Here is a 25779-nt window from a genome sequence, read left to right as displayed (position 1 = left end):
AAGAATCATAGATTTCCGGCGTGCCCAAGGGACGCAATTCTGCACCAGTGCCCCCAAGCAACGGTAAGAGCGGGGGAGAGGTTCACAATACATCATTACCAATTTAATAACATAAATATCTTTCCCCATATAATTTTGTTTATTTGATTTAATTCATTCTAATTTTATTTCCTTGTTTGATTCTCAGTTTGATTTGGATAAGGTGTGGATGGCGTAGCACCGTTGGTGCTCGGAGGCATGGTTTGGATGTGTGCTGGATGAGGTTTCGCTCGTATGCTCGGTTGCCTGCTTGTACAGTGGAAACCCATTCCAGCCCTCGTGCTTCCGTGGCAGGACATAAGTGCATATAGCTCGTGAGCTGTAGAGTAGAGAGCACATTGGTCTTTTTCAATGCAGTTGCTGGGAGTTATCTCCCTTTTCTCCGTCTCCGCCTTCCACATCTGGCCAAATATCCAAACATTCTCTTCTGTTATTATCAATTTCGTTGCAGCAGGATCACTCGGGGTACATGGTACGCCGGAGGCGAGTGGAATAAAACCTAACGTGGGACGCATAAAATCCTATGTACCCCGAGAGATCATGCTACAACAACTTATATTGTAACAGTGAATGCTAACCTGATGGGATTTTCGACCTTGGATGTGAGTTTCATGAAGTGGGGTCAGAGTACACATACTTTATGCATGACCTGCCAGATATGGGAGAGAATTCACTTGCTACTTGTTTTTCCTGAAACAAATTATCTTACATATCGGAAGAAATCAGTTAAAGTGTTCCTATGTGGCAAAATGCAATCCTACAGACAATTTCCAAATTGATACGTGAAAAGGGTAATTACGAAAATCAAAAACAGCAATATATACTAACATTCCCAGGCTGGATTAACATCACCATTTGCCCGATGGCACATCGTATATCACAACTAGTATCTGATTAAATCAGTCTCTGGGTATTCCTTGAATTAGCTCTTACACGGGAACATCACATCAACATCAACTGAACGTAAAAAGCACAAGAAAAACATGCCACGCGTGACCTATATTCATGTACAAATATATAAATGAACAGGTTACATTAAATGATACAAATTATTTTAAAACCCGCAATGAGATGTTTGTAAATCACTTACACATGTTAAATCATTTACAAAAATGTCATTGTGGGTTTTACAAAAATATTCCATTATTTACATTTCAGTCACATGGTATAAAACAACATCGGATTATTTATCATAGTTTTAACTGTTTAGCATCCATATTGATCCTGAAGAATGTCAAAATCACACTTGATCAATAAGTCGTATTATCATCATGGGATATTTATATAATAAACCTTATGACCTATATTAACCTTAAGGTTAATGTTCGGTCTAGGCCCATTATAATACCTAGAATTTGTTGTCGGGGAAGATAATTCTTTAGTAAGACATATACTACATGAATTACCAATTACTAAAATAATCTTACACGATCTTTGATGTTTGTGAACGTAATGATAGGTATTACTTTAACATTCTAGTAACATACAACGTAACCCGAATAATAAGAACACACAAATATTGATATAAATATTCAACCTGCCCGTAAATTACCAAAGATCATATGCCGGACGGCATGTTATTGAATGTGTACAATGTAGGCATAAATAGAGCTTAATAATACTGAAAATTTAACAACACATGAGCAACTGAATAAAACAAGTGTTATGTGCGCTCACGGGTTTTGCGTGTACAGTATAGTTACCTAGCTTAATAAGTACATAGTGTAAACATTAATTACATCAAGGATGATTTAAATCATTTACATTAAACACACACAGTAATTATTTGAGGGATACGTTCATTTCCATACACTGTGATTGCAAACATGCAATAAAACATAAAACTGAGATAGGTGCATACGACTTACTTGCTTCCACGAGCCGATAATGTTGCTGAACTGTCTAAACGTTATTATATAATACTTTATACTTTATATAAAAAAATAATGCCTAATTTATAATGTTGATTATGTTCAAAGCTACTAACAACATATAGAATGCAATGGTAAATTGGAAAATAAGATTATATTATTCTCGTCAGCATTGGTTTATCAATAGTGTTTCTCGTCAGCATTGGTTATTCCATAGTGTTCCTCGTCAGCATTGGTTGTTCCATAGTGTTTCTCGTCAGCATTGGTAATTCCATAGTGTTTCTCATCAGCATTGGTAATTCCATAGTGTTTCTCGTCAGCATTGGTTATTCCATAGTGTTTCTCGTCAGCATTGGTTATTCCATAGTGTTTCTCGTCAGCTTTGGTTATTCCAAAGTGTTCCTCGTCAGCATTGGTTATTCCATGGTGTTTCTCGTCAGCATTGGTTAATGCATAGTGTTTCTCGCCAGCATCGGTTATTCCATAGTGTTTTTCGTCAGCATTGGTTACTCCATAGTGTTTTTCGTCAGCATTGGTTACTCCATAGTGTTCTTCGTCAGCATTGGTTATTCCATGGTGTTTCTCCTCAGCATTGGTTAATCCATGGTGTTTCTCATCAGCATCGGTTATCCCATAGAGTTTCTCGTAAGCATTGGTTATTCCATTGTGTTACTCGTCAGCATTGGTTATTCAATAGTATTTCGGGGACCCCGAGAGAATTTCAGACGGATGTTGAGTTTTTAGAGATTCTGTAATCGCCTAGTAATCATAACTACAAACCAATCGAGCTTCTTCACGATTTCTCCGTCGCGAGCCCAGGTTCCAGCTAAAATTTAGTCTTTTACTTGCTACCTTGTGGCCAGTCGAGCTCGTTCCTGGGTCAAGTCGTCATTTACAAACAAATCCTTCTAATACTAATATTGGTAATTTACTAATTACTACTAATTGCCAGGACTTCTAGATTTGGGTAAATTGTTTCAAACTATTTAAGCTTGAGGGTTTTTTGCAGTGAGAGTTTTGATGAGAATGGCAGTTTTAATTAATTCAATTCGTTCGTTGTTAAATTTACGAGGTGTGATGGTTGGTGTGTGCACATGGGCTTTTTTTATTTGTTGACCTTTCTTAGATAGGCATTTAGAAGTTGGAGTACTACGTAAGGATAGGATATATGGATGAACAACTTCTTTATTACAATTATAAGCGACGTTTCGGTGTAGGTTCTAACACCGTTCACTTGCTTGATAACGGTGTTAGAATCTACACCGAAACGTCTTCTTCTTACGGGATCATGTTGTTCTATTAAATAGATCGCTTCTCAGTCAACTTTCAGTTTCTTTACTCTCCTTTTGGAACCTAAATACCCTTTAATGCCCGTTAAGGTCCGGGTTAGAATTGATCTTCAGCAACCCATGCTTGTCTTCAAAAGGCCTTTAGAAATAAGAGAAACCCCAACTGAAGGCACACAACCTATATTTCCTTGTAGTTACATGTCTTTCCTTGACGAGAAGTATGGTTGTGGTCGTACGGAATAGGTATGTAACATATATAATGCGCTGTTTCCATTGCAACATGAGCACAATATGTTTCAGACGGGGGACTCACTAAAATGGCCACTACAATATTGTTTGATGAGGTACAACTCTAACGTTGTTTTCAAACTAATCTGTAATGGCTCATAATTTCTGTTACTACAAATCAATCACTCTTTTCAAGACCAAGGTGATATAATGTGTTATTTAATGCATTTTATTTTCTAATTTTCATAAATATTTGTCACAATGAAACAGAAAGCCCTATTTACCATCACATGATAGCAAACACAGTAGATAATAATTTAGCTGAAGGTATTTGATCGGTATCAACTATGACTTGGTCGAACAACCGTTTTTTAAATGTGACCATTCATCAAATTTTGCCCATTTTACGTGCGCTTCAGTATGACCAAATTCTGGCGCGGTTTGATGACAGTCATGTCCATTTCTGATGACCCCCCCCCCCCCCATTCGTCTGACTGTTTAGATTACAAAAGAGACATATACGGTATATCAGACACAATCTTTCCGAGATAATGTAGATTTTGAATAAAGTGAAGGGTCATAGACCAATGTTAGTTGAACTTCGATGATTTTGATGCTTTTGTAAACAATATAATGATGGATTTGGAACCACCAACACAAAGAGCACCAGAACTTCTGCCTTTTATGGCAGCACATGGACCCGGTTTGATCTTCCAACACGACAATGCCAGACCCCACAAAGCAATTTTGACAAGGAATTTTCTCCAAAATGCGGGAGTCAACGTCATGGACAGGCCGTCAAGGTCTCCCGACCTCAATCCCATTAAACACGTCTGGGATGCTCTTGGCAGAAGTCTGCGCACTCTCCAGAACCAACCATAGAATTTGCAAGATCTTGGCACCATTTTGCAGCAACAATGGCGTCATCTTCCTAATCATGTGTTCACAAGCATCACAAGGTCCATGCGGAGGCGTTGTGTGGCAGTTGTCAACGCACATGGTGGCCATACACGCTACTGAACTTGTGTGCCATCAGATTCTCGTGCTTGGGACTTATGATTTAAACTGTTGATGTTACTACCGAATACCATAGGTGCTTGGAACAAATTATGGTTACCACCGTTAATTAAAATCCTCCTTTGGACATTAATGATTAAAAATTACCTTCTCTGATACATTTGTCCGTTCTATATCATAGATGGGATTACTTTTAAAAATGTGAAGTTTTTAATTTGACTCAGTGTATACAGCTCTAAGGCTCCATAGGAAATATGGACAGGATATTGCTATATATATAGAATGTAAAAAGAAATTTAAAGAAACATTTTATTTGAAAAAGGAAGATTATTGCAATAAACAGAGGGAAATTCTTAGTGAATCCAGACATGATTCAAAATCTTTTTGGAAAGTGTTAAAATCCTGCAGAGTAAATCATAAGAATCCTTTCAACATAACAGTAAATCAGTGGTTTGAACATTTTAATTACCTGTTGAACTGTAATGCTGACTGTAGCTATGATTACAGTGACACAATATGGGAATACACAGATTCAAATGACAGTGACTATTTATGTGAATTAAATTACCCTTTTACACAAGAGGAAATTAATGCAAGTTTGAAATTGCTCAAAACAAGCAAATCTCCTGGCCCAGATGACATAGTTAACGAATTCTTTAAAGCAACTAAGAACTATATCTCACAATTATTAACAAAACTATTCAATAAACTTTAAGACAGTGGTATATATCCTAGTAGCTGGGGCAAGTGTGTAATTTGTCCCCTACACAAATGAGGCAGCTTCTCAGACCCAAATAATTACAGAGGCATTTCCTTGATAAATTCATTGTGTAAAGTTCTTACAACATGTACAGTAGTTAACAACAGACTTTAACATTGGTGTGATAACAACAATATCATATCTGAATTTCAAGCTTGCTTCCGAAAAATTCATTCCACTATTGACCAGATATTTACACTACAAGCTATGGTCAACAAATATTTATCAAAGAGAAATGGAAGGTTTTATTGTCTTTTGACGTTTCTGATACAGCTTAACAGCTTCAAAGGCAAATAAAGACCCTGGAGAAATTCTGTGATGATACTGGCATGAAAGTCAATCTGAATAAGACTAAAATAATAGTATTTCGGAATGGATGTCCTCTTCGCAGTTATGAAAAGTGGTTTTTGAATGGTCAACAGATAGAAGCTGTCAACATGTACAGATATTTAGGATTTTTTTTCTCACCAAAGTTATCTTGGACCAAGGCCCAAGCATGTCTAGCAGCCCAGGCAAGGAAAGCACTTCTATCAATATATAATTATCAAAAACAATTTGGATACATTAATCACCATGATCTTTTTAATATTTTTGATGCTATGATTTCACCAATCCTATGTTGTGGATCAGGGATCTGGGGAACGAGCTACTGTAACATTATTGAGAGTGTCCATAATAGATTCTGCAAATCCTTTTTGAAAGTAAATAAGTTCACCAATAACAACATGGTTCTAGGAGACTATGGCAGGATCCCCCCTACAGTATAACTACATGTCAAGAGCAGGCAAGTACTGGTGGAGATTAATTCAGATGGAACAACACAGGCTACCCATCCAAGCTTATTATATACTCAAATCTCTTGATGATAATGGTAAATTACATGGGCATCACATATTAGAATGATTTTATTCCAGTTTGGATTGGGTTTTGTTTGGCTAAGCCAAGACATTGGTAATATTCAACATTTCATGACAGATTTTAAACGAAGATTTTACGACTGCCTCACTCAACATTGGCACTTTTCCGAAATGCAATTACTACTCACAGTTCAAGTCATTAGTAAATGTGGAATCATATATACTGAGAGGCAATGAAAACGTAATCCAATTTTCAAACGTGAATTTTATTTACATAAGAAAATTTCAAAGCATGTATTAAGTATATTAGCAAAGACTGATCACGATAGAGAAATTCTGCATAAAGCAGTGTCCCATATCAGTTCCAACCCCATTTACAGGAGAGAGATTGAACAGACCCTCAGTATCTGGTGTGTCCACCTTGATCACGAACACAAGCTTGCAAACGCCTTGGCATGGAATCACATAAACGACGGATGAAATGAGCCGGGATTGCGTCAACATTGCGGGGCGGAATCTGCTGTAGTTTTACACGCCTACCAAGTTCGTCCCATAGGTGCTCAATAGGGTTCATGTCTGGTGACCTTGAGGGCCACTGCATGACCTCTACGTTGTTTCTCTGAAGAAAATTCCGTGTCAGGATGGCAGTATGGGGCCTAGCATTGTCATGCTGAAACACTAGCCGAAGAACTGGCTGTAGAACGTATCCACGTAACGTCGTGCCGTCAAGTTACCTTGCACAATAACAAGCTGTGATTTAAACACAGCATGTATTGCTCCCCAAACCATTACTCCTCCACTTCCAAAGCGATCTCGTTCAATAACACAAGGTCGCACATAACGTTCACCTTGACGTCGGTACACACGGAGCCGTCCAACTGGGAAAGAGACGTTAAAGCGAGACTCATCAGAGAAAACAACATTCCTCCAACCGACGTTGCCCAGAAAACCACCTGCTGCAGCCCATCGCTGTCGTTGAAGTCTGTGATTATGTGTTAAGATCTGACATTGGTACGGTCGACGTGAACGTATCCCTGCTGCAGCAAGACGTCGACGCACAGTTCGACTGCTGATGGATCTTCCTCTGCTTCCGATAGTGTTGTTAGCAGTCTGTACAGCTGTCTGAAATCGACGTCGGAGGTGTTGCATGACAATATAGCGATCCTGACATCCTGTTGTCACCCGTTGAACGCCTGGGCGTGGCCGATCCTCCACCCTGCCTGTGACTTGGTAGCGCCTTCTGAGACGACTGACAGTTGATGGATGGACATTAAAGTGTTGTGCAACGTCAGTCTGTGGAGTGCCAGCTCGCAGCATTCCAATCAATCAATCAGTTTATTTGGTAATAAGGCCTCAGGCCCACGTACATGTATATACAAATTAGTTTCACATCAAGTGCTGCATAAAATAATATTTACAGGTAAGAAGAACGAAGACAGATAGCATTTTTAACATAATTGGCTAAGTTCTCAAGGCGGTTTACATCAGAAGAGTTTAACATTCTAACCAGTGTGTCTTTACGATTATTAATAGTAATGAAGTCTAAATATAGGAAATATTTTGAACGAATATCTTCATAGATAGGGCAAAGAAGAATGAAATGAATTTCATTTTCAACTGCCCTTAACTTGCACAATGGACAAAACCGGAGTGTCTTATCGATGCCATCCCTCCTTCCTGTATTATGCATAATTCCCAGTTCTCCAATACGTAAAAGGGTAAGCATACGTCGCTTTTCTTTTGATACTACATTTAATAGATACGGTTGATGTCTTAAATAATGAATATAGTTCTAATTTCGAGCATCCAGACAATTCAGAATACCATGTTTGTGCATGACAGTCCTTAACCCTCAGTATAAACTCACTTATAAAATATTCAGGATCACCAGCACCGTGAAATTCCCACACATGTCCGAAGCCATGAGAATATAACATATTCTTAATAGCCGAAACCCATGTATTCCTACCAACGGCATCAAACCTAACTAACATATCGTAAACCCGTTTTGGAAATCTCTCTTGAGACATATTAAGAAGCTTAAACCAGTATCTTAAACATCTTGTGTAAGATGTTATATAAATACCATATCGACCACATTCTCCGACCACTGCAACATTCGTAGATTTGGAACCGACACCCAAAACAAATTTACAAAACTTTGCTTGGAAACGTTCAAGAAACAACCATTTATGACCCCCCCAAATCTCTGAACCATATAAAATAATAGGTTTAATCTGAGAGTCGAACATTTTAAACAACACTTTGGGAGCGATATTTCGAAGTTTATAACTAAGCTGTTTTATAGGAATTAAAGCTTTACTTGCTTTCAAAACTAATGTCTGAACTGTTTTCGACCAACACAGCCTGTTTGAAAATATAATACCCAAATAACTGTAATATGTAGAAACCTTGACAGGCATACGCCCCAGTTTCCATTTCTCGTAGTTCCTTAACTTACCACCATTACGAAAAACTAAAATATCAGTTTTATCCATGTTAACTTTTAGACCCCATTTGTTACAAAATTTGTGTAAAACATCAATCTTCTTCTGTAGTTCAAGAACTGAATCCGCAAAAATACACAAGTCATCCGCATAGAAGAGAAGAACCAATTCCAGTAAATCCTCGTGTACAAATATCCCCCTACCACCACACTGCTGGATGTCCTCTTCCAACTGGTTTATGAATAACGTAAACAAAAGAGGACGTAAAACGCACCCTTGTCGTACACCACTGAGACTGTTAAAATAATCTGAGATGCTACTCTTTGAAATTTTAACACAAGCGAGAGTTTTAGAATAAATGTCCTGTATGATAGTAAATAGTTTCCCGTGAATTCCTTTTGAATGCAGAACAAACCAAAGAAGATCTCTGTTAATAGAGTCGAAAGCTTTCTGAGAGTCTATGAACATACAGTAAAATCTTCCTTTTGACTTAGACAAATATTTCTGCACTAATGATTGAAGAATAAACATGTTATCCACTGTGGAATATCCTTTTCGGAAGCCAGCCTGACATTCCGGGAGCTTATCATATAACTTAACAAAATGCTTTAATCTATTATTCAAAACCCGGGTAAAAACCTTACCAAAAATATCCATCAAGGAAATGCCTCTATAATTGTTAACAACATGAACATTACCTTTCTTATGGAGAGGGAAGATAATACTTTTAGACCATTGATCTGGAAAACTACCACTGCGTAGAATGTTGTTAAAAAGAACTAGAAGATGTGGAATTAAAACATCACTGCCATACTTTATCATCTCTGGTAAAATACCATCAGGACCAGCTGCTTTACCATATTTGAGGGAATCTATGGCTTCTGAAACCTCCTCAGCCGTTATATCTTGATTTAACAAACTGTCAACACCCTCATCGTTACACACATGACAATTCATGCTATTTACTGGATGCTCTGTAATAACAGCTTTGCAGAACGCAACAAAATCTACATCAGTTACATTATCAGTAATATTCAAAACAGTTTTAAAGTAATCAATCCACTGAGAAACACCAATATTGGGTGCTGTTACGGGTGGCTTCCGTAGGTGAAATTTCAGTTCGGACCAAAATGTTTTTGAATTTCTCTTATCATTACAGGAGTTAAGAATATTTACAATAGCAGATTCTTCAAATACATCCTTTTTTGTCGGCATATTTCTCTGAATCTATTGCGGACTACATGAAAGTTCTTTAAAGCATCTTTATCTCCACTAATTCTAAACATGTCTAACTGTTTGTATTTGTAGCGTTTCATATTTTCACATTCTGCATCAAACCACGGCGAAGAAGCACACCTGCTAATGTTAGTGTTACGACTGTTGCTTACAGCCATACCACTGTCCTCAGCACACTCTTGAATTATAGATGTCAAATGTTCAGCTTTTTGAGAAGATGTAGAACACTGAGATATATCTCCAACTGGCATCTCAAGTAATCTGTCTTTCAAAGATACACAAAAAAGTTCAACATTCTGAGAGCGCCATATATATTTCGGTATTGAAACACTTTTTTCTATTTGATCTGGAGGTTTTATCACATTAGGTCTACACTTAAGACTACAAGTAACTGGGAAATGGTCTGATTCAGTACGTGTCTGAACAGTAAAGTCTGATAATGAATAAAATAAATCAGTTGAAGCAACAATATAATCGACAACGCTGGCCCCAGTGTTTGCAAAACACGTGAATGATCCATGTGCATCGCTGGTAAAACGTCCATTTAGAAAGTGAATCCCGTATGTGCAACAGAAAGCGATAAGCTGTTTTCCAAAGTCATTCACGTAAAAAAACCTATCGTTTTAATTGGAAAATATGGACAAACTGTGCTTTGTAGTACATGTACATGAATAGGTATTATATTTTATTTATTTCCAAAAATCACATGCATGACATAAGGTGATTGAATATACACAAAATGGCACACTCAAAAGCTGTATCTGTAAAACACTAACTAGTAGTCACTGTGGTGTTTGTAAGGCATAGGTGATTCATTTATGAGTCATAATGGGATTAGAGTATATTTTGACGAGGCAAATTGTGATTGATGAAAAGTTATCAGGAACTATCTTTATTTCCCTTTTAATGAATAAGAAACATAGTGGACTTTAAGGTGCAAAAACACATTATTTTCTTAAACCAGACAATTAGAGATGTTACATATATCTTGTCAACTTCGTTATAATGGACATTTTGCATTTTGTGGAGGAAAGTCAAGACAAAAATTGCAGTAATACTCAGTAAAGTGTGGAAAGGCCATGTTAATGAACTCGGAGAAACCAACTAGCCTACAAATATCGTGCTATAGGGGAAAATGTCTGTGAATTAGAGATTTTTGTATTCTCTTCATTACCAACAATAGAGAGTTTATGTCAAATTAATCATCTTCATACTCTCAGTCTAACGTAATTGTAAATAAATAAAACTAATGGTGTAGAAAGATAATGTGACAATCTCACTGCTCTTTTGTTCTAATAACAAAAAATGTACAGAAATATCAAAACAGTTATCATTGTAAATAATTCTTAGAATACTACCTCTATTGCATCACTGCCATAATCCTATAACTTTGGCTGCAATCGAACAAAAACCAAACTTTCAGATTTTCAACATTTACTGTCAACTGCATATTAGTTGCATCCCTAATAGCAACAAGGACTATCTCTTCCATGTGTAAAGGTGGGAAAATCCCCACTTCTTTCCAAACTTCCATCACTAGAGACAGATTATTGGGGAGGTGGAAGGAAGTAATTCTGATGTAATAGAGGCAGCATTATTAGAATTATTCCTAATGATGTGTAATCCTAATCTTCACTTCAAAGGACTTGAAAATTGTGCAGTAGAATAATCAGACAATATGTGATACCTTCTCTTTAACTGTCATTATATTCTTGTTAATGATTGTAAAAACAAAAGTTAGTTACCCCACCCTCGGATGAATGATATATCATTGACATGCTATAAACTGACAATATATTATGCTGTGCCTGACATGAGTGCTTCGAAGTAGTGCACGCTCCTAACTTTCAGCCATGGTGACTTCCTCATTGACTGATACACCATTACATCGGACAAATGACTCATTGTCCACCCTAATGCCTAAAACGAGGATGGCACCTTGTAGGCGGGCTTATCGGTCGGGGCTGCATCGGTCTATTGGCACTGATAACATGTGAGTACAGTACATATTAGAAGAACGATTTATCATACCCTCTAACCACCTGAAGGTGGAAGGTATCAAAGGCTGTGACAGTGCTGACAGGGAGTGAACAACTCCATGGAGTGAACAACAGAGGCAGCCATTTCTCCTTTCCTTTTTGCAGTCTTATGTTTCGTTTCAAACTTTCATTTGCTGTGGCCAACCTCTAGGACTGAGGAAACTGATTGTTCTGATTCCCCTCTCCTATCCTTGTTTGCTAACCTCTATGCCTTTTTCCAAGTACTCAGCTTTAAGGACAGTGTTACTGTTGAATGTCTGGATCTCCTCTGGGGTACCGGTACATTCCATCCCAGCAGCATTCAAAGCCATGGCCAATGTACAAAAGAAAAAGGTCATTGTTTACATATCATTGAATGCTGACCCGAGTTGAATTTTATATGAAAAAAAATTGATCTCTTGCAGACAAACTTTTCATTTTCAATCGTGCATCTGTATACATCTATATCCAATCTGTCACTAATATCACCTACCATATATACTTACTCATAATTCACAACAGTTTATGAGCAGGTAATCATGGTAATGAAGATAATAACCAATCATAAGTTTTGTCATTCTCATTTGACGTTTTACATAAAAATTTCATAATCATTACTGACATATTCCCTCCATTGCAATTTCTGTCCACTCTGTTACTATTTTCAGTCAACATGTGATTTGTTTCATCAAAATATCTTTAAAATATAGTCTTTTACCCAGTTTTAAAGGAACTAAAGCAGTTATTTTTGTTTTCCTGAATATGTCAGGACATATTCGATAGAGTGAAAATGATTACTAAGTATCACTTAGATATGCTGACTTCAGTGGTTTCTGAGAAAACTTCCCATTGTACATAATTGCAGATTCCCATTGCAGGCACTTGGTACAATAACATGGAACAAGGGTCGTAACTGTGTATGCTTAAAATCTTAAAACATGTAGCAAGGGATGTAACTCTGGAAAAAAATAATTTATGTGATTCTCAAAAACAGTCTTGAGAAGTATCTCATAGAAAAGCATGCAAAGTTTCATTCATGTCAAGTCAGAAGTTTCTAACAAACTATGCAGTTAGTTGAAAAGCATGGAGCAAGGGTTATAATTGTAAATAAGTAATTTACGGCACCAATTTTCAAACTCTTCCCCTCCCTCCTTCCTGTCTCAAACAAATTTTGAAATTTCATGTGCACTGACAGAAATATCATATGATATACAAATTGTCACAACAAAAATAGCAGCTGAATGGAAAAAAGAGGGAACCAGTGGGAACAAACAATTATTTAACTCATTGAGCAGTGAGATGCAGGAAATAAGTAAAGTTCAATTGCCCATTTACATTTTCTGTCAGAATTAAGTTTTTTCTATGAAATAATCAAATATACTGAACCAAATTAAAAACTTCACAATCCTAAAATTTTAACATTTTGACCAGTTATCATTGTGGGCCCTTATTGTGTATTTAAACAGTAATGGTCACATATTGTCTTCAGATAACACCCGTGTGCAGGTGAATCGATCAAAATCATGTGCACAGCACTATAGTGGCAAAAGTGGTTTTTCACGTGCAACTGGTCACGTGGCCATAATACCGCACGTTTTTTCAGCCATACTTTTTAGCAGTCATTAACAGAATAAGAAAAACAAAGGAAAACAAAGACTTTACGGCCATTTGTCATGCCACGCCTTTCAAATGTGCAACGTGAACGTCCATAGCTGAAGTCGCAAGGACGATGGGTTGTAGTCGACGGACTGTTTATGATTTACAGAAGCGTCTACAGCAAACGGGTACCACCGCTGATCGCCCTCGGCAAGGTCGACCATGTGTGACGTCGCATGAGAATCGTCAGATTGTCTTACGTCACCTCCGTAACCGATTTTTGACGGCTACATCAACCAGAAATAAACTGTTTAGGGGTAGACTGTGTGTGCAAACTGTTCGAAACCGTCTGAGAACTGCTCACCTTCAAGCACGACGGCCATACTGCGGGCCGATTCTGACTCAATTACACAGACGTCAACGTCAATTGTGGGCACAGCGACACTTATGATGGACTCAGAGGAATTGGAATCAAGTCGTCTTCAGTGATGAATCCTGATTTAATCTTCGATTTGCTGATGGTAGGGCGAAGGTGTGGAGGTGCTGTCATGAACGTTACGCCCAGTGTTGTGTACAGGAAGTTGACAGATTTTGAGGCGGAAGTGTCATGGTGTGGGTGCTTTCTGTGGCAATGCACGTTCCAGGCTTCTTGTCATCCTTGGCAACCTCATCACTGCTGCTTACCGCGACCAGGTACTGGCACCAGAACTTCTACCTTTTATGGCAGCACATGGACCCGGTTTGATCTTCCAACATGACAATGCCAGACCCCACACAGCAATATTGACAAGGAATTTCCTTCAGAATGCAGTAGTCAACGTCATTGAACTGGCCGTCAAGGTCTCCCGACCTCAATCCCATTGAACACGTCTGGGATGCTCTTGGCAGAAGTCTGCGCACTATCCAGAACCAACCATAGAATTTGCAAGATCTTGGCACCATTTTGCAGCAACAATGGTGTGTCTTCCCAATCATGTGTTCACAAGCATCACAAGGTCCATGCAGAGGCGCTGTGTGGCAGTTGTCAACGCACATGGTGGCCATACACGCTACTGAACTTGTGTGCCATCAGATTCTTGTGCTTGGGACTTATGATTTAAACTGTTGCTGTTATTACCGAATACCGTAGGTGCTTGGAACAAATTATGATTACCACCGTTAATTAAAATCCTTCTTTGGACATTAATGATTAAAAATTACCTTCTCTGATACACTTGTCCGTTGTATATCATATATGGGATTACTTTAAAAAATGAGAAGTTTTTAATTTGACTCAGTATATATCCAATAAACAGTTTTGAAATTAACCATGAATTTTACTCCAATCTGAGAATGACTCACATGCAGTTGAACCTCGTATGTGTAACTTGTGGGAACCTGGAAATCTGTTGGAGTTATCTGGGGTTCTAAACAACAATAAAGAGAATTTCAGAAGAAAAAAAACCCAGCTTTTATGAGAGATTATATTTTATCTTAAACTGATTGAGTCATCAGGGAAATTTTATGCTTAATTTGGATACTTGGGACTCCAAAATGAATTCAACACAACTGGGAATTTGACACATACAAGTTTGACCACAAGGTTCAACTGCATTAGGAAAGGTGTGTAGACAAAAGCTATTGCTTTGGATGTATGTCATCTAGTTCCTTCAAAAGTAGAAAGTCACGAAGGCCTTGTGGTATGGGCATCAAACTGAGGTCATGAAATAGTCGTATTCCTTGATGGTGTCTGATCCAACGCCTGCATAACTGTTTCAGTGTCATGGCTTGGTGTGCATTATGCAGCCAAATACAAAGCTCAGTGACCAGATCAACAGGCAAATCTGACGTTGAATGCATATTCTCTCGGAGATGGCATGCATCAAAGCCTGAGACAATGAACATTTTAAGGACAGCAGAGTTGCCTTTAGTTATTGCAAGTCGAACTGGACAGGCATCTTCTGGGATATCATTGTGGCACTGATAAGTATCTACCTGACTGTTGGCTTTCAGAAGTATCTTCACTACTTCCAGACGCCAATTGGATACAGCGTACCACAGAGGTGTGCGAAACTCACTATCCAGAAAGTTTACATCAGCACCAGCTAACAGGAGGTCATTGATGCAGTCTGAGTGTCCTTTGAAGGATAGGATGTGCAGAGGCGTTTTGTTTACTGAGTGATTGGCGATATTAGGGTTACAGTTGGCATGACAAAGCAGTTTTACTACATGGGAGAAGCCTTCTGTTGATGCAAGTAGTAGAGGAGTGCAGTTGTTAACATCACACATGTTGGTATTTGCACCAGCTGCCAACAGTATGTCTACCCCTGTACCATTTTGGCTGGCATAATGAAGTGCAGTACGTCCACTCTTGTCTTGACAGTCAATGTTACATCCTCTTGCAAGGAGAAACTTCACAGCGCAAAAGCAGCGTTCACGTGTGGCAACAATCAAAGGAGTTTGTCCTGCAGAATCTCTTGCATCTAGTTTTGCCTTGTGTTCAACAAGGTGCTCCATACATTCTGTCATGTTGCCCTTGGATGCTATATGCAGAGGATAACATCTAGATAATCCAATAACATTTGGGTTCGCATTGGCTTCCAGCAAAAACTTGGTCATTTCGACTTGATTGGCAGCTACGCTATGATGTAAGGGTTGGTTACCGCTCGCATCCTCACACTCAACGTCTACACCTATGAAAATCAAGTAATACAATGTCAAATAATAGGATTACTTCATCATTACATTGAATATGCTGAAATATTTCTGGAATATTATATAATATCAGATCAATGTAAGTGTTAAAAAGAATATACAAAACAAAATAACAGTAGTTTCCATACATCATCACTGCATGTACATGACATTATGGTGATACGGGTATGTAAATTGATGGTGATACTGGTTATGTACATTGATGGTGATACGGGTATGTACACTGATGGTGATACTGGCTATGTACCATTGATGGTGATACGGATATGTACACTGATGGTGATACTGGCTATGTACATTGATGGTGATACGGGTATGTACACTGATGGTGATACTGGTATGTACATTGATGGTGACATGGGTATGTACATTGATTGTGATACTGGTTATGTACATTGATGGTGATACTTGTTATGTACATTGATTGTGATACTGGTTATGTACGTTGATGGTGATACTGGTGTGTACATTGATGGTGTTACTGGTTATGTACATTAATGGTGATACTGGTTATGTACATTGATGGTGATACGGGTTATGTACATTGATGGCGATACTTGTTATGTACATTGATGGTGATACTGGTGTGTACATTGATGGTGTTACTGGTTATGTACATTGATGGCGATACTTGTTATGTACATTGATGGTGTTACTGGTTATGTACATTGATGGCGATACTTGTTATGTACATTGATGGTGATACTGGTTATGTACATTGATGGTGATACTTGTTATGTACATTGATGGTGATACTTGTTATGTACATTGATGGTGATACTGGTTATGTACATTGATGGTGATACTGGTTATGTACATTGATGGTGATACTGGCTATGTACGTTGATGGTGATACTGGTTATGGACATTGATGGTGATACTTGTTATGTACATTGATGGTGTTACTGGCTATGTACATTGATGGTGATACTGGTTATGTACATTGATGGTGATACTGGTTATGTACATTGATGGTGATACGGGTCTGTACTTTGATGGTGATATTGGTTATGTACACTGATGGTGATACGGGTATGTACATTGATGGCGATACTTGTTATGTACATTGATGGTGATACTGGTAGAGGATGAAGAGTACACAAAGATCAGCAAACATTGAAGTTGTGTTGAATTCAAAATAGTGACATTCACAATATGGCTCCCATTGTAGCTATGGTTAAAATGGGATCAGAAATCTCAGAGCACTCTTTGGAGACTGCATTGATGGGATGATCAACACAACATTCAGCTTCATACACCACGAGGTTTCAAAACAATAAAACTAGATAAGAACTATTTACGTACGCCATTGCAAAGTTTCAGATTCATAGGTTTTGACAATAAACAACATGCCATGCCATAAGTACACTTCAACTTTTAGATCAAGTGAGTTAAAAACTATGAATAATTTGAACGTCAAGAATAAAACTGTTTGCAACTATTTGCAAAAATAGGAGCAGCCTCTTCACTATAATTTCCTTAAAGCTCCCAAAATATTATCATGTCATATACTTCCAGTCTGAAAACATTACTTCCAGACTTTGGCCTTATTCAAGACAACCTCTTCAGACCCAACAGAAGTACATTTGAGCATAATGTCTAATGTTTACAATCTTTGTGTACCCGGTAGTAGGCCTTAAATCACTTGCAGCGGAGGTAGCAGTCAGATTCTAACAAACCTTAAATCAGTCCAGTTTCAAGGGGCAGCTGATTACAGTTGAGACATATTGTATAAATAAATACAACTGATTCAGACAAAATAGTAACATGTTGAGTAACTGTTATCAATACCACTTCTTTGATTAATTGCCTTACTTCCTGTTAAAAATTCTTGTCAGCAATTCTTGATCCTCGTCCACATTAAATTGTCAGTGATGCAAGAACCACAAACAGCATAACAATTTGTAACAGTCATTCACTTGTCAGATACTTATATTTCCTCAGAGGTCATCTGAAAGTGGGGAGTCCGGAGGGACAAAATCTACAAGTAAAGAGGTAGTAGACTAACATATAGTCTCTGAAATTAATTAACAGAAAAACATAGTTGTTGAATTGACTAAATAAAATATAATAAAAAGAAGTCCCGTGACGGATACAATAATCTACAATAATCTAGACTTGCCATCTATTATAGACTTGCATAGTCTTGGATACGTTTGTTTCAGGTTCTGTATGACAGACTGAAAAGGTGGTATTGCTAATAGTTACACAAAATTATACTATTTTGTTTAAACTATAGCATTAACACCACCTCCTTACTTATGTTCCCTGAATCCCACAGATAGGCTGAAAGGGAGGATGAACCAGATAAAAATCTAAAGGCAGTGCATGCAGGATGAAGCAAACCAATGCTCAAACATCAAACAAAATTATCATTGTTAAAATTTCAAAGAATACTACCAATTACATCATTGCCAGAAATCCTATATTTTGGCTGTATCACACTATAAAATCTTCAAATTTTCAACAGAATTCCTCTTCACTGTCAATTATCATAACCATTTGTGATACTTATAGTATATCTCACTTGCTAAACCTCTGCAAATGCACAGCCAGGAAGTCTTCACTTTTTTCCAACATCAGCAACCTACATTCAGATTATTGAGGAGGTGGGTAGGATTACTCATGCTTAAATCGAGGTAGTATTCTTTGAACTATTAACAATGACAACTATTGTTTGATAATATTTGCAAATACCCACCTCTATTATATCATTGCCAGTATGTACAAGAAGGATCGACTGGTGGGCTCTGACAACTAGTTAAACCCTTAATAGTCAATCTTAATTAGGGGTATTTTCTTAGTCACAATGGTTCCTCATACAACTCAATTCCTGTTGTTTTTTGCCTCCAAATCAGAAATAATGTAAAGAGCATAATCAAATATGTTGTAAACCTCTCTAGAACTACCATTTTATTTGGGATTAAAATCCCATTTTGTGATGTCATTTAATGTCTTTCTAGACCAAGACATCTATGATGTCATTTGGTTCTCTCATTACTCTCAGTTCTGATGTTGTCACATCTTGTTGATGTGACATCACTTCCGGTTCCTTAATGTCACTTCTGGTCATGATGATGTCATTACCGCTTCTGACGTCTCTTTCAGTGACTTTCAAGCATGATACTAAATTGATAAACCATTTGCCGTCCTACTGTTGAAGACAATAAGGTACCTGTCACCTGACAGGTGTATTAGCAATGACACACAAGGACAAAACAGTCACACCCCACCTCGGTCCGGAATTTGATATGTTAACAAAGACAATGTGTTACAATCAGTGGGACAAAAGTTCACATCCATGATACTGTGTGGTGGATTTGTCAATATATGTATACTTCATCTTATCTTCGATGATCATACCTGAGGTATATATTGAGAGAAGAAGTACTGTGCACAAGAGTAGTCGATAGGCCATGTCAGTCCTGGCTGTCCATATCGATGTCCTCGAATAGGGTTTGATTCTCAATCTGCCGGTGTCCTCGGGGCGGTACAAAACATCCGATCCTGGCTCTCCAGTCATCTGTAGAGGCCCCCATTTTGTCCAAAAGTGCTTGATTCGGTTGGCCTAGGCTCCGATCTCAATATTTTTCAAATTTTTACAAGAGACAAAGCAAAATGCAACCACTCCCCAAGGGAGCTAACTGTCTGACAAACGGTAAACCTACCTTCCAAGGATGCTGCCACAGAAAGTTCTCGGTCTCCCCAATCTTTCCTAACACGGAGATAACTATTGTGTCAAGATTGACTATGCTGCCACTACATGGCATAGACTATAAATGCCCTGTAGGATGGGATGGGATGGGATAAGTTTTATTCCATACTGAAAGGCCTCGGGCCCATAGTACATTCCTGTTTTCAGGAGATGTTACAGATCCGTTTAACAGGTCATATTCTAATTAACATGGCGTGATAAATGAACATTGATAGATTTTTTAGAGTATCTTTAACGGTTGTTGACATGATCGTTTCAATTTTTGTAGAGTGGGATGTACATAGCAAGGCAGATCAATATATTTTCTTCTAAGGTGGTCGTATTTTGGACAAACTAACAGAAAATGAAACGCATCTTCAATCACATTTAAACCACATAGCTCACATATTCTCAATTCTCTGGCTATGTTTCTATGCCTGCCTACTTCGATCCTAAGTCTATGAGAGCTGCATCTAAATTGTGCTCACTTATTCTAAACCTTTTAAAGTTGATGTCAAACAAATAGTATTCTGGGGAAATTGTTGTCTTATTAAGCTTGTAATAATTGCATTTTTCTGAAATTAAAACATGCGATGCCCATTTTATATATTAAGTATATATCCTAAAGTCTTTGGCGTAAAGATACTAGAAATGAATCTGGATTGTTTGGAACACATTGATTATTCCAAACATACCCATAGCCGCAATCATTTAATAACGACTTTACATCATATACCCAATTGCAGATTCCATGTTTTTCATACAATAACATCATATTGTAACATTTTCTAGGTAGTCTCTCAATAGGCATTTTAAGAATCTTGAACCAATACTTGAGAATTCTAATATGTTGAAATATGTAAAGTGGTACACGTCCACATTCACCATAGACCATAACACTCGATGTTGAGTTTTTTACGCCAAGGAATCGTTTACAAGCATATAGATGGACCAGTTCAATAGTTCTGTATTCAGTATGCCCTCAGACCTCTGCTCCATATAAAAGAATTGGAGAAATTTTTGTATCAAATATTTTAAAAAAGGTTTGATATGAAAGATCAGTGAAAGTTTTTAAACTATGTAAGATTCCCATAAGTATCTTTTTGGCCTGCATTGCTGCATTACTGGTGTGGTAATTCCACAATAATCTGTCTGTGAAGGTTACCCCTAGATATTTATAAGAAGTGACAATTTGTAACGGTTGTGAGTTGAAGAACCATTTTTCCCTACTTGATAGTTTATTTCCCTTTCTAAAAACTAACACTTTCCTTTTCTCAGTGTTCACTTGGAGTTTACAATTAGAACAGTACAGCTCCAGTTGATCTATCAAATTCTGTAAATCTTTTATCCTACTAGAGAACAGGACTATATCATCAGCAAAAAGCAACAGAAATATCTTAACAATATCTGGATGCAGCTGTATTCCATCCGTACAATTATCCTTAACTTGTGCAGCCAGTTCATTGATGAAAAAAACGGAACAGGAAAGGGCTAAGAACACAGCCTTGGCATACACCAATGTTACATGTGAAGACATCAGAGTATATTCCCCAATTTTTAACACATGACTTTCCATTTTGATAAATATTGCATAATAATTTACCCATTTTATTACTCACACCATTTGAAAGAAACAATGACCACATTATATTCCTGTTTAAAGAATCAAACGCTTTTTTTAAATCTACAAAAATTGCATAAAATTTTCCACCTTTTCTCTGCATGTATTTGTGAATAATCGCATTAAGTACGAAAATATCATCCGTGGTTGAGTACCCTTGTCTAAAACCAGCTAGTTCATCCGAATTTTATATCATGAATCTGACCAAAAGGTGAGCCTTTTATTGATAACAGAAACAATTATTTTGCTAAAAATACTCAGAAGGGTAATTCCTCAATAATTGTTTGTATCGGTACGTGATCCTGATTTATGTAGTGGAACAATCACACCGATAGTCCACTCTTTTGGGAAATAAGACGTTTCTAAAATCATATTAAACAGTAATTCAAGGTATGGGAGTAGAATATTAACAGAATGTTTAAAAAACTCTGGAATTAAACCATCTATGCCGGAAAACTTCCTCTCTTGTAATTGCGAGTCAAGAATTGTAGAAGTTATGTCATTGTCACATGTTTCCTGATCAGATAATTCAAAGAAGGTACCATCCCTAACACCATTACCACTAAATATATTTTTGAAATACTCATGCCATTTATCAATTTCAATATTATTTTTAACCTCATAATGTAGATTTAGCTTTCAGAGGGTTGTCCAAAATTCTTTCGACGACTTAATGTTATCTTCCAAATAGTTTTTTCTTTTCCCTACACGTGGTTTTGTAAAGATTTCTAATTCTTGTATATTCCATTAACAACAGTAAATTTTTATCTCTTCTGCATTTGTTGAGGCATGTGCATGTCTCTTTTTGTAGTAACTGACATTCCCAATCAAACCATTGTTGTGTTTTCTTATCCATGTGAACTCCTTTCTTCATTTCCTTCCCAGCATAGAAGAGTGCCTCTCTAATAAACTCGATACTTTTATCAATATTTGTGAATACGGCATCAACTGCTTTTTCAGCCAGTGATACAAACTTGTCTGAAGCTAAGTTACAAAGAAATATTTCTTCTTTATCATTTCTCCACTTAAATCTAAATGTACTTGCATAACTGATATCATCATAACACTCGATGTCTGAGTGAAGCGTACACGTACGTAAAGCCATTGTTAATGGAAAATGTTGTGACTCATAACGTGTGTCTATGTCAAATGTTTTACAGAGTTCAAACATATGTAAGGTGGAGATAATATAGTCATTTACGCTTGCCCCTGTACTACTAATGAATGTATAGTCCCCAATACCAGCGTCACTGCCACAGCGACCATTCATAATATGAATATTTAAGACAGAGCATAGGTTCAACAAACATTTACCAAACTTATTCAAAATAGTATTAGCAGAGTATCTCTCCAAATCAAAATGGTCTATCAAAAAATCCCAAGACAAGTTATCAAGTCCTTCAAGATAATCCAAAATGTTGTCTTCCACAAAGTCAGTTCTGTCCCTGTTCTGGAGTTAAAATCTCTCCCCAAAATACATGAATACGTGCTGTATGCGATACAACGTTGCTGTTGGCTGCAATTGGGAGGATGTGTGGTAGGAGAACTTTGTTGATGTATTGTTGAACCGTAAGATTGCCATGGATATGGACCAAGCCTGTCCTGCCATGGGAGATAGCCGGACATAACATAACACTACCCCCACCAAACCTGTCCACTTCCTGTACGCAGTTTTTCAGTGCAACGTTCTCCCCGACGTCTGTAGACCTCTCCCATCCCCTCGACAGAGAAGAAACCTTGATTTATTGCTGAACCAGACATCTCTCCATCGCAGTTGAGGTCATACCCTGTGTTGATGACACCAATGCAGTCGCTGTTGATGATGTTGTCGACTCAATCTGATGCGTCGAACAGGACGTCTTGTGCGTAGACCTGCTGCTCTAAAACAGTTTCCATCTTGTCAGAGATTCTGCACAGTCCGGGTATTTGGGATGCGGTTGAGGTGGCTGAGGTCGTCCTTTCACACAGATGGTGCAGTCAAATGTAGCGATCCTGGGCAGGGGTTGTTACTTTTGGTTGTCCTGACCTTGGCTGTCCCGGGACATTTGTCACTGACACTGTAACACATTAAACCTTTATTTTGCACCTCTTGGTCCACTAATTTTGCTTTTATGGCCCAAAATATCTGTGTTGCATTTCCAAGATGGTAGACAGACCTCTGATCTCATGAGCTGTCAAAGATCTGAAAATGGGAGTTGTCAACCTTGCATGCTGATAACTACCTGAAATCATCCGGCTACAGTGGCCTTAGTAATGACTTTGTCAGCGACTTTTCTACAGGAGATGAAATGTTGCTTTCTGTTTCTTACACACCTGTGGGTGAGAAACGCATTTGAGGTAACATATGTAACAAAATTCCAGGCGCGTAATACTCCATGGTGATGGTCAGATTAAGACGGACTTCTTTCCTGATCATAAGTCATTGATAAGTTGCTAGTGGTTCAGTCGAATGTTCACCTAGTATTGTTGTAGAGTGTTAACACCCCCCTGGATGCCACAATATATAGACACATAAGAAACATTCACTTATCACAAGAACAACCATAAAACATCTCATTCACTTATCAAAGACAGCTTAATCTAAACATCAAGCTATCATCTGAGTATTTACAACGTCTCTTCGCGATAAACATGGCTGTCCAAAAAGTATGATGTCCTAAAACATATGATCCGAAGATATATATATATATGTCTCTCCTCTTAATCCCTCACTTCGAAGTCAACTAAAATTCAAAATACATCACGCCCACTAATAGTTTGGAATTCTGTGTGAAATTCCTTCTTCTGTGATACCATCCACTGTCATTTTAGGCAAAGCAAAACTAGTGAGTGACCTCTGAAAATTAGGTACATAAAAAATCTCACCATTTTTTATACATTACTAAATCACCATTCATGGCGTTATTTACAGTGTGTTTAGAAATCTAAATATCAGAAATTTAGTTGAAGGTTTGAATTCCAAATATAACATATTAGTGATCTGTCGTTTATCAAATCAACAATGATAATTCTGAAATGTCGCCAATGAACATCGAATCATTTAGAATGTTTTGGAAAATACGCAAACACGAAAGTTAAAGCTGAAGTGTACCTTTGGCCATATTGGATAGTGTTTACAAGACCACGTACATTTCAAACCCAGCTGCAATACATGCATCGCTGAATTCCTCATACATTTTAGAATCAAATGACAAATGGTCTTTGTCACCAATACAAATTATCGAGATGACATCAAGCGAAATAAATTTGGTTTGGAAACGACCACTGTGCTCGGAAAACTGTACTGTTGACATGTAAACAAAGCAAAATTCAGATCTTACACTGTGAAGTATTTTCTCCATTTTAAGAGATCCATTCGCCTAATTGTGGCATAAATGAGCTGATGAGAATATTTGTGCGAAGAGAATCGTAGCATGAATTATGGAATTAATAATATATACTTAACGATGATCAGGTAAATTAACAGAAATTGTAAAAGTTTCCTTCCTGTGTGACACCATGACTGACGCAAAGTCATGCACAACGACTACGGTAGTTATCTGGATTTCTGACTAATTTTCTTGGTTACGTTGGAAAACATAAAAACAAAAAACTACGCAGATTGTCTGATTGTTTCTGATTAACTACATGACACATAAACATACTGTGTTTTCAATGTAGAGCTAGGTAACCTGTAGATTTAACTTCGCTAAATTGAATTTGGAACCGAACAAGCAGCGTGAGGTTTCAAATGTTAAATTTAGCGCGGTTAAATCTACAGGTAACCCAGCTCTACATTGAAAACACAGTATGTTTATCTCCATTCTACCATGACTAAATAAAACGCGAACTCTTTGGTGTTAGCAAATAAACTGAATGAAGTGGCATGGGTTGAGTCCAGTGTTTTGAGTGGGTTATCGATCAGAATTACGGAATCACCGAACAAAATATGGCGCTGTATATACTCAAGTAGTTTGTTTACACCGCAATACTTCACTCGAACATATGACAGGCATTGAAAGCATATAAGCACAGCAACTTGAAAAGCTAACATGAGGTGGGCATCCCTAAAGAAAACAAAGCAAGCTTTGCAAGGCTTTCGCTCTGCATCGGATATCACCATTATGACGGCATATTTCCCATTGTGACGCAAAAGATATGACGTCACAGTCGTATGTAGAAAAGCGCCAAAATTCCAAGCTCTCTGTTGTCTCCAAAACGTAAACACATTCCCTTTGTAGATTTCTATCGTGTTTTCTGCACAAAATGTATTGCCACACATCCTTTGAATATTGTAGTAACCGCATCTGTGCATTTTGTAACCTGTAATTGTAGATATAATTATTTAAAAATGCCTACCGACAGAGACTGAAAAAAGTGCTATTCTATGAAGAGCCAAACCAGCTGTTTCAATCAGAGGGGGTTTATTGTGA

At 37.6% G+C, this 25779-nt stretch overlaps 2 protein-coding genes across 5 annotated transcripts in view; both read right to left on the bottom strand.

Moving 5' to 3' along the window:
* Positions 1-2090: 2090 nt before the first annotated feature.
* Positions 2091-12094, bottom strand: LOC139475405 (uncharacterized protein in mobD 3'region-like). Its single transcript, XM_071258621.1, has 2 exons — positions 11987-12094; positions 2091-2552 (listed from the first exon to the last, which is right to left on the bottom strand). The coding sequence occupies exons 1-2, from the start codon at positions 12092-12094 to the stop codon at positions 2091-2093; spliced, it is 570 nt and encodes a 189-aa protein (XP_071114722.1).
* LOC139474319 (ankyrin repeat, PH and SEC7 domain containing protein secG-like) overlaps positions 10492-25779 on the bottom strand; it is a 129267-nt gene continuing 113979 nt past the window's right edge. For all 4 annotated transcript variants that reach the window (XM_071257286.1, XM_071257288.1, XM_071257285.1 and 1 more), the window contains one exon: positions 10492-16030. In XM_071257286.1, coding sequence (XP_071113387.1) covers positions 14976-16030 — 1055 coding nt within the window. In that variant the 3' untranslated portion in view covers positions 10492-14975. The remainder of the gene's footprint in view (positions 16031-25779) is intronic.

The sequence above is a fragment of the Haliotis cracherodii genome, unplaced genomic scaffold (assembly GCF_022045235.1).
Source record: "Haliotis cracherodii isolate W230 unplaced genomic scaffold, xgHalCrac1.p SCAF_3, whole genome shotgun sequence".
Taxonomy (NCBI): domain Eukaryota; kingdom Metazoa; phylum Mollusca; class Gastropoda; order Lepetellida; family Haliotidae; genus Haliotis; species Haliotis cracherodii.
This window is presented reverse-complemented; position numbering and strand designations above follow the sequence as displayed.

Excerpts from the sequence above, each read along its gene's own strand:
- LOC139475405 (XM_071258621.1), bottom strand. The coding sequence starts at position 12,094 with ATGGCTTTGAATGCTGCTGGGATGGAATGTACCGGTACCCCAGAGGAG. Across the intron at positions 2,553-11,986 it reads ACTTGGAAAAAGGCATAGAG|AAACTCTATGGGATAACCGA; the intron begins GTTAGCAAACAA and ends AATGCTTACGAG.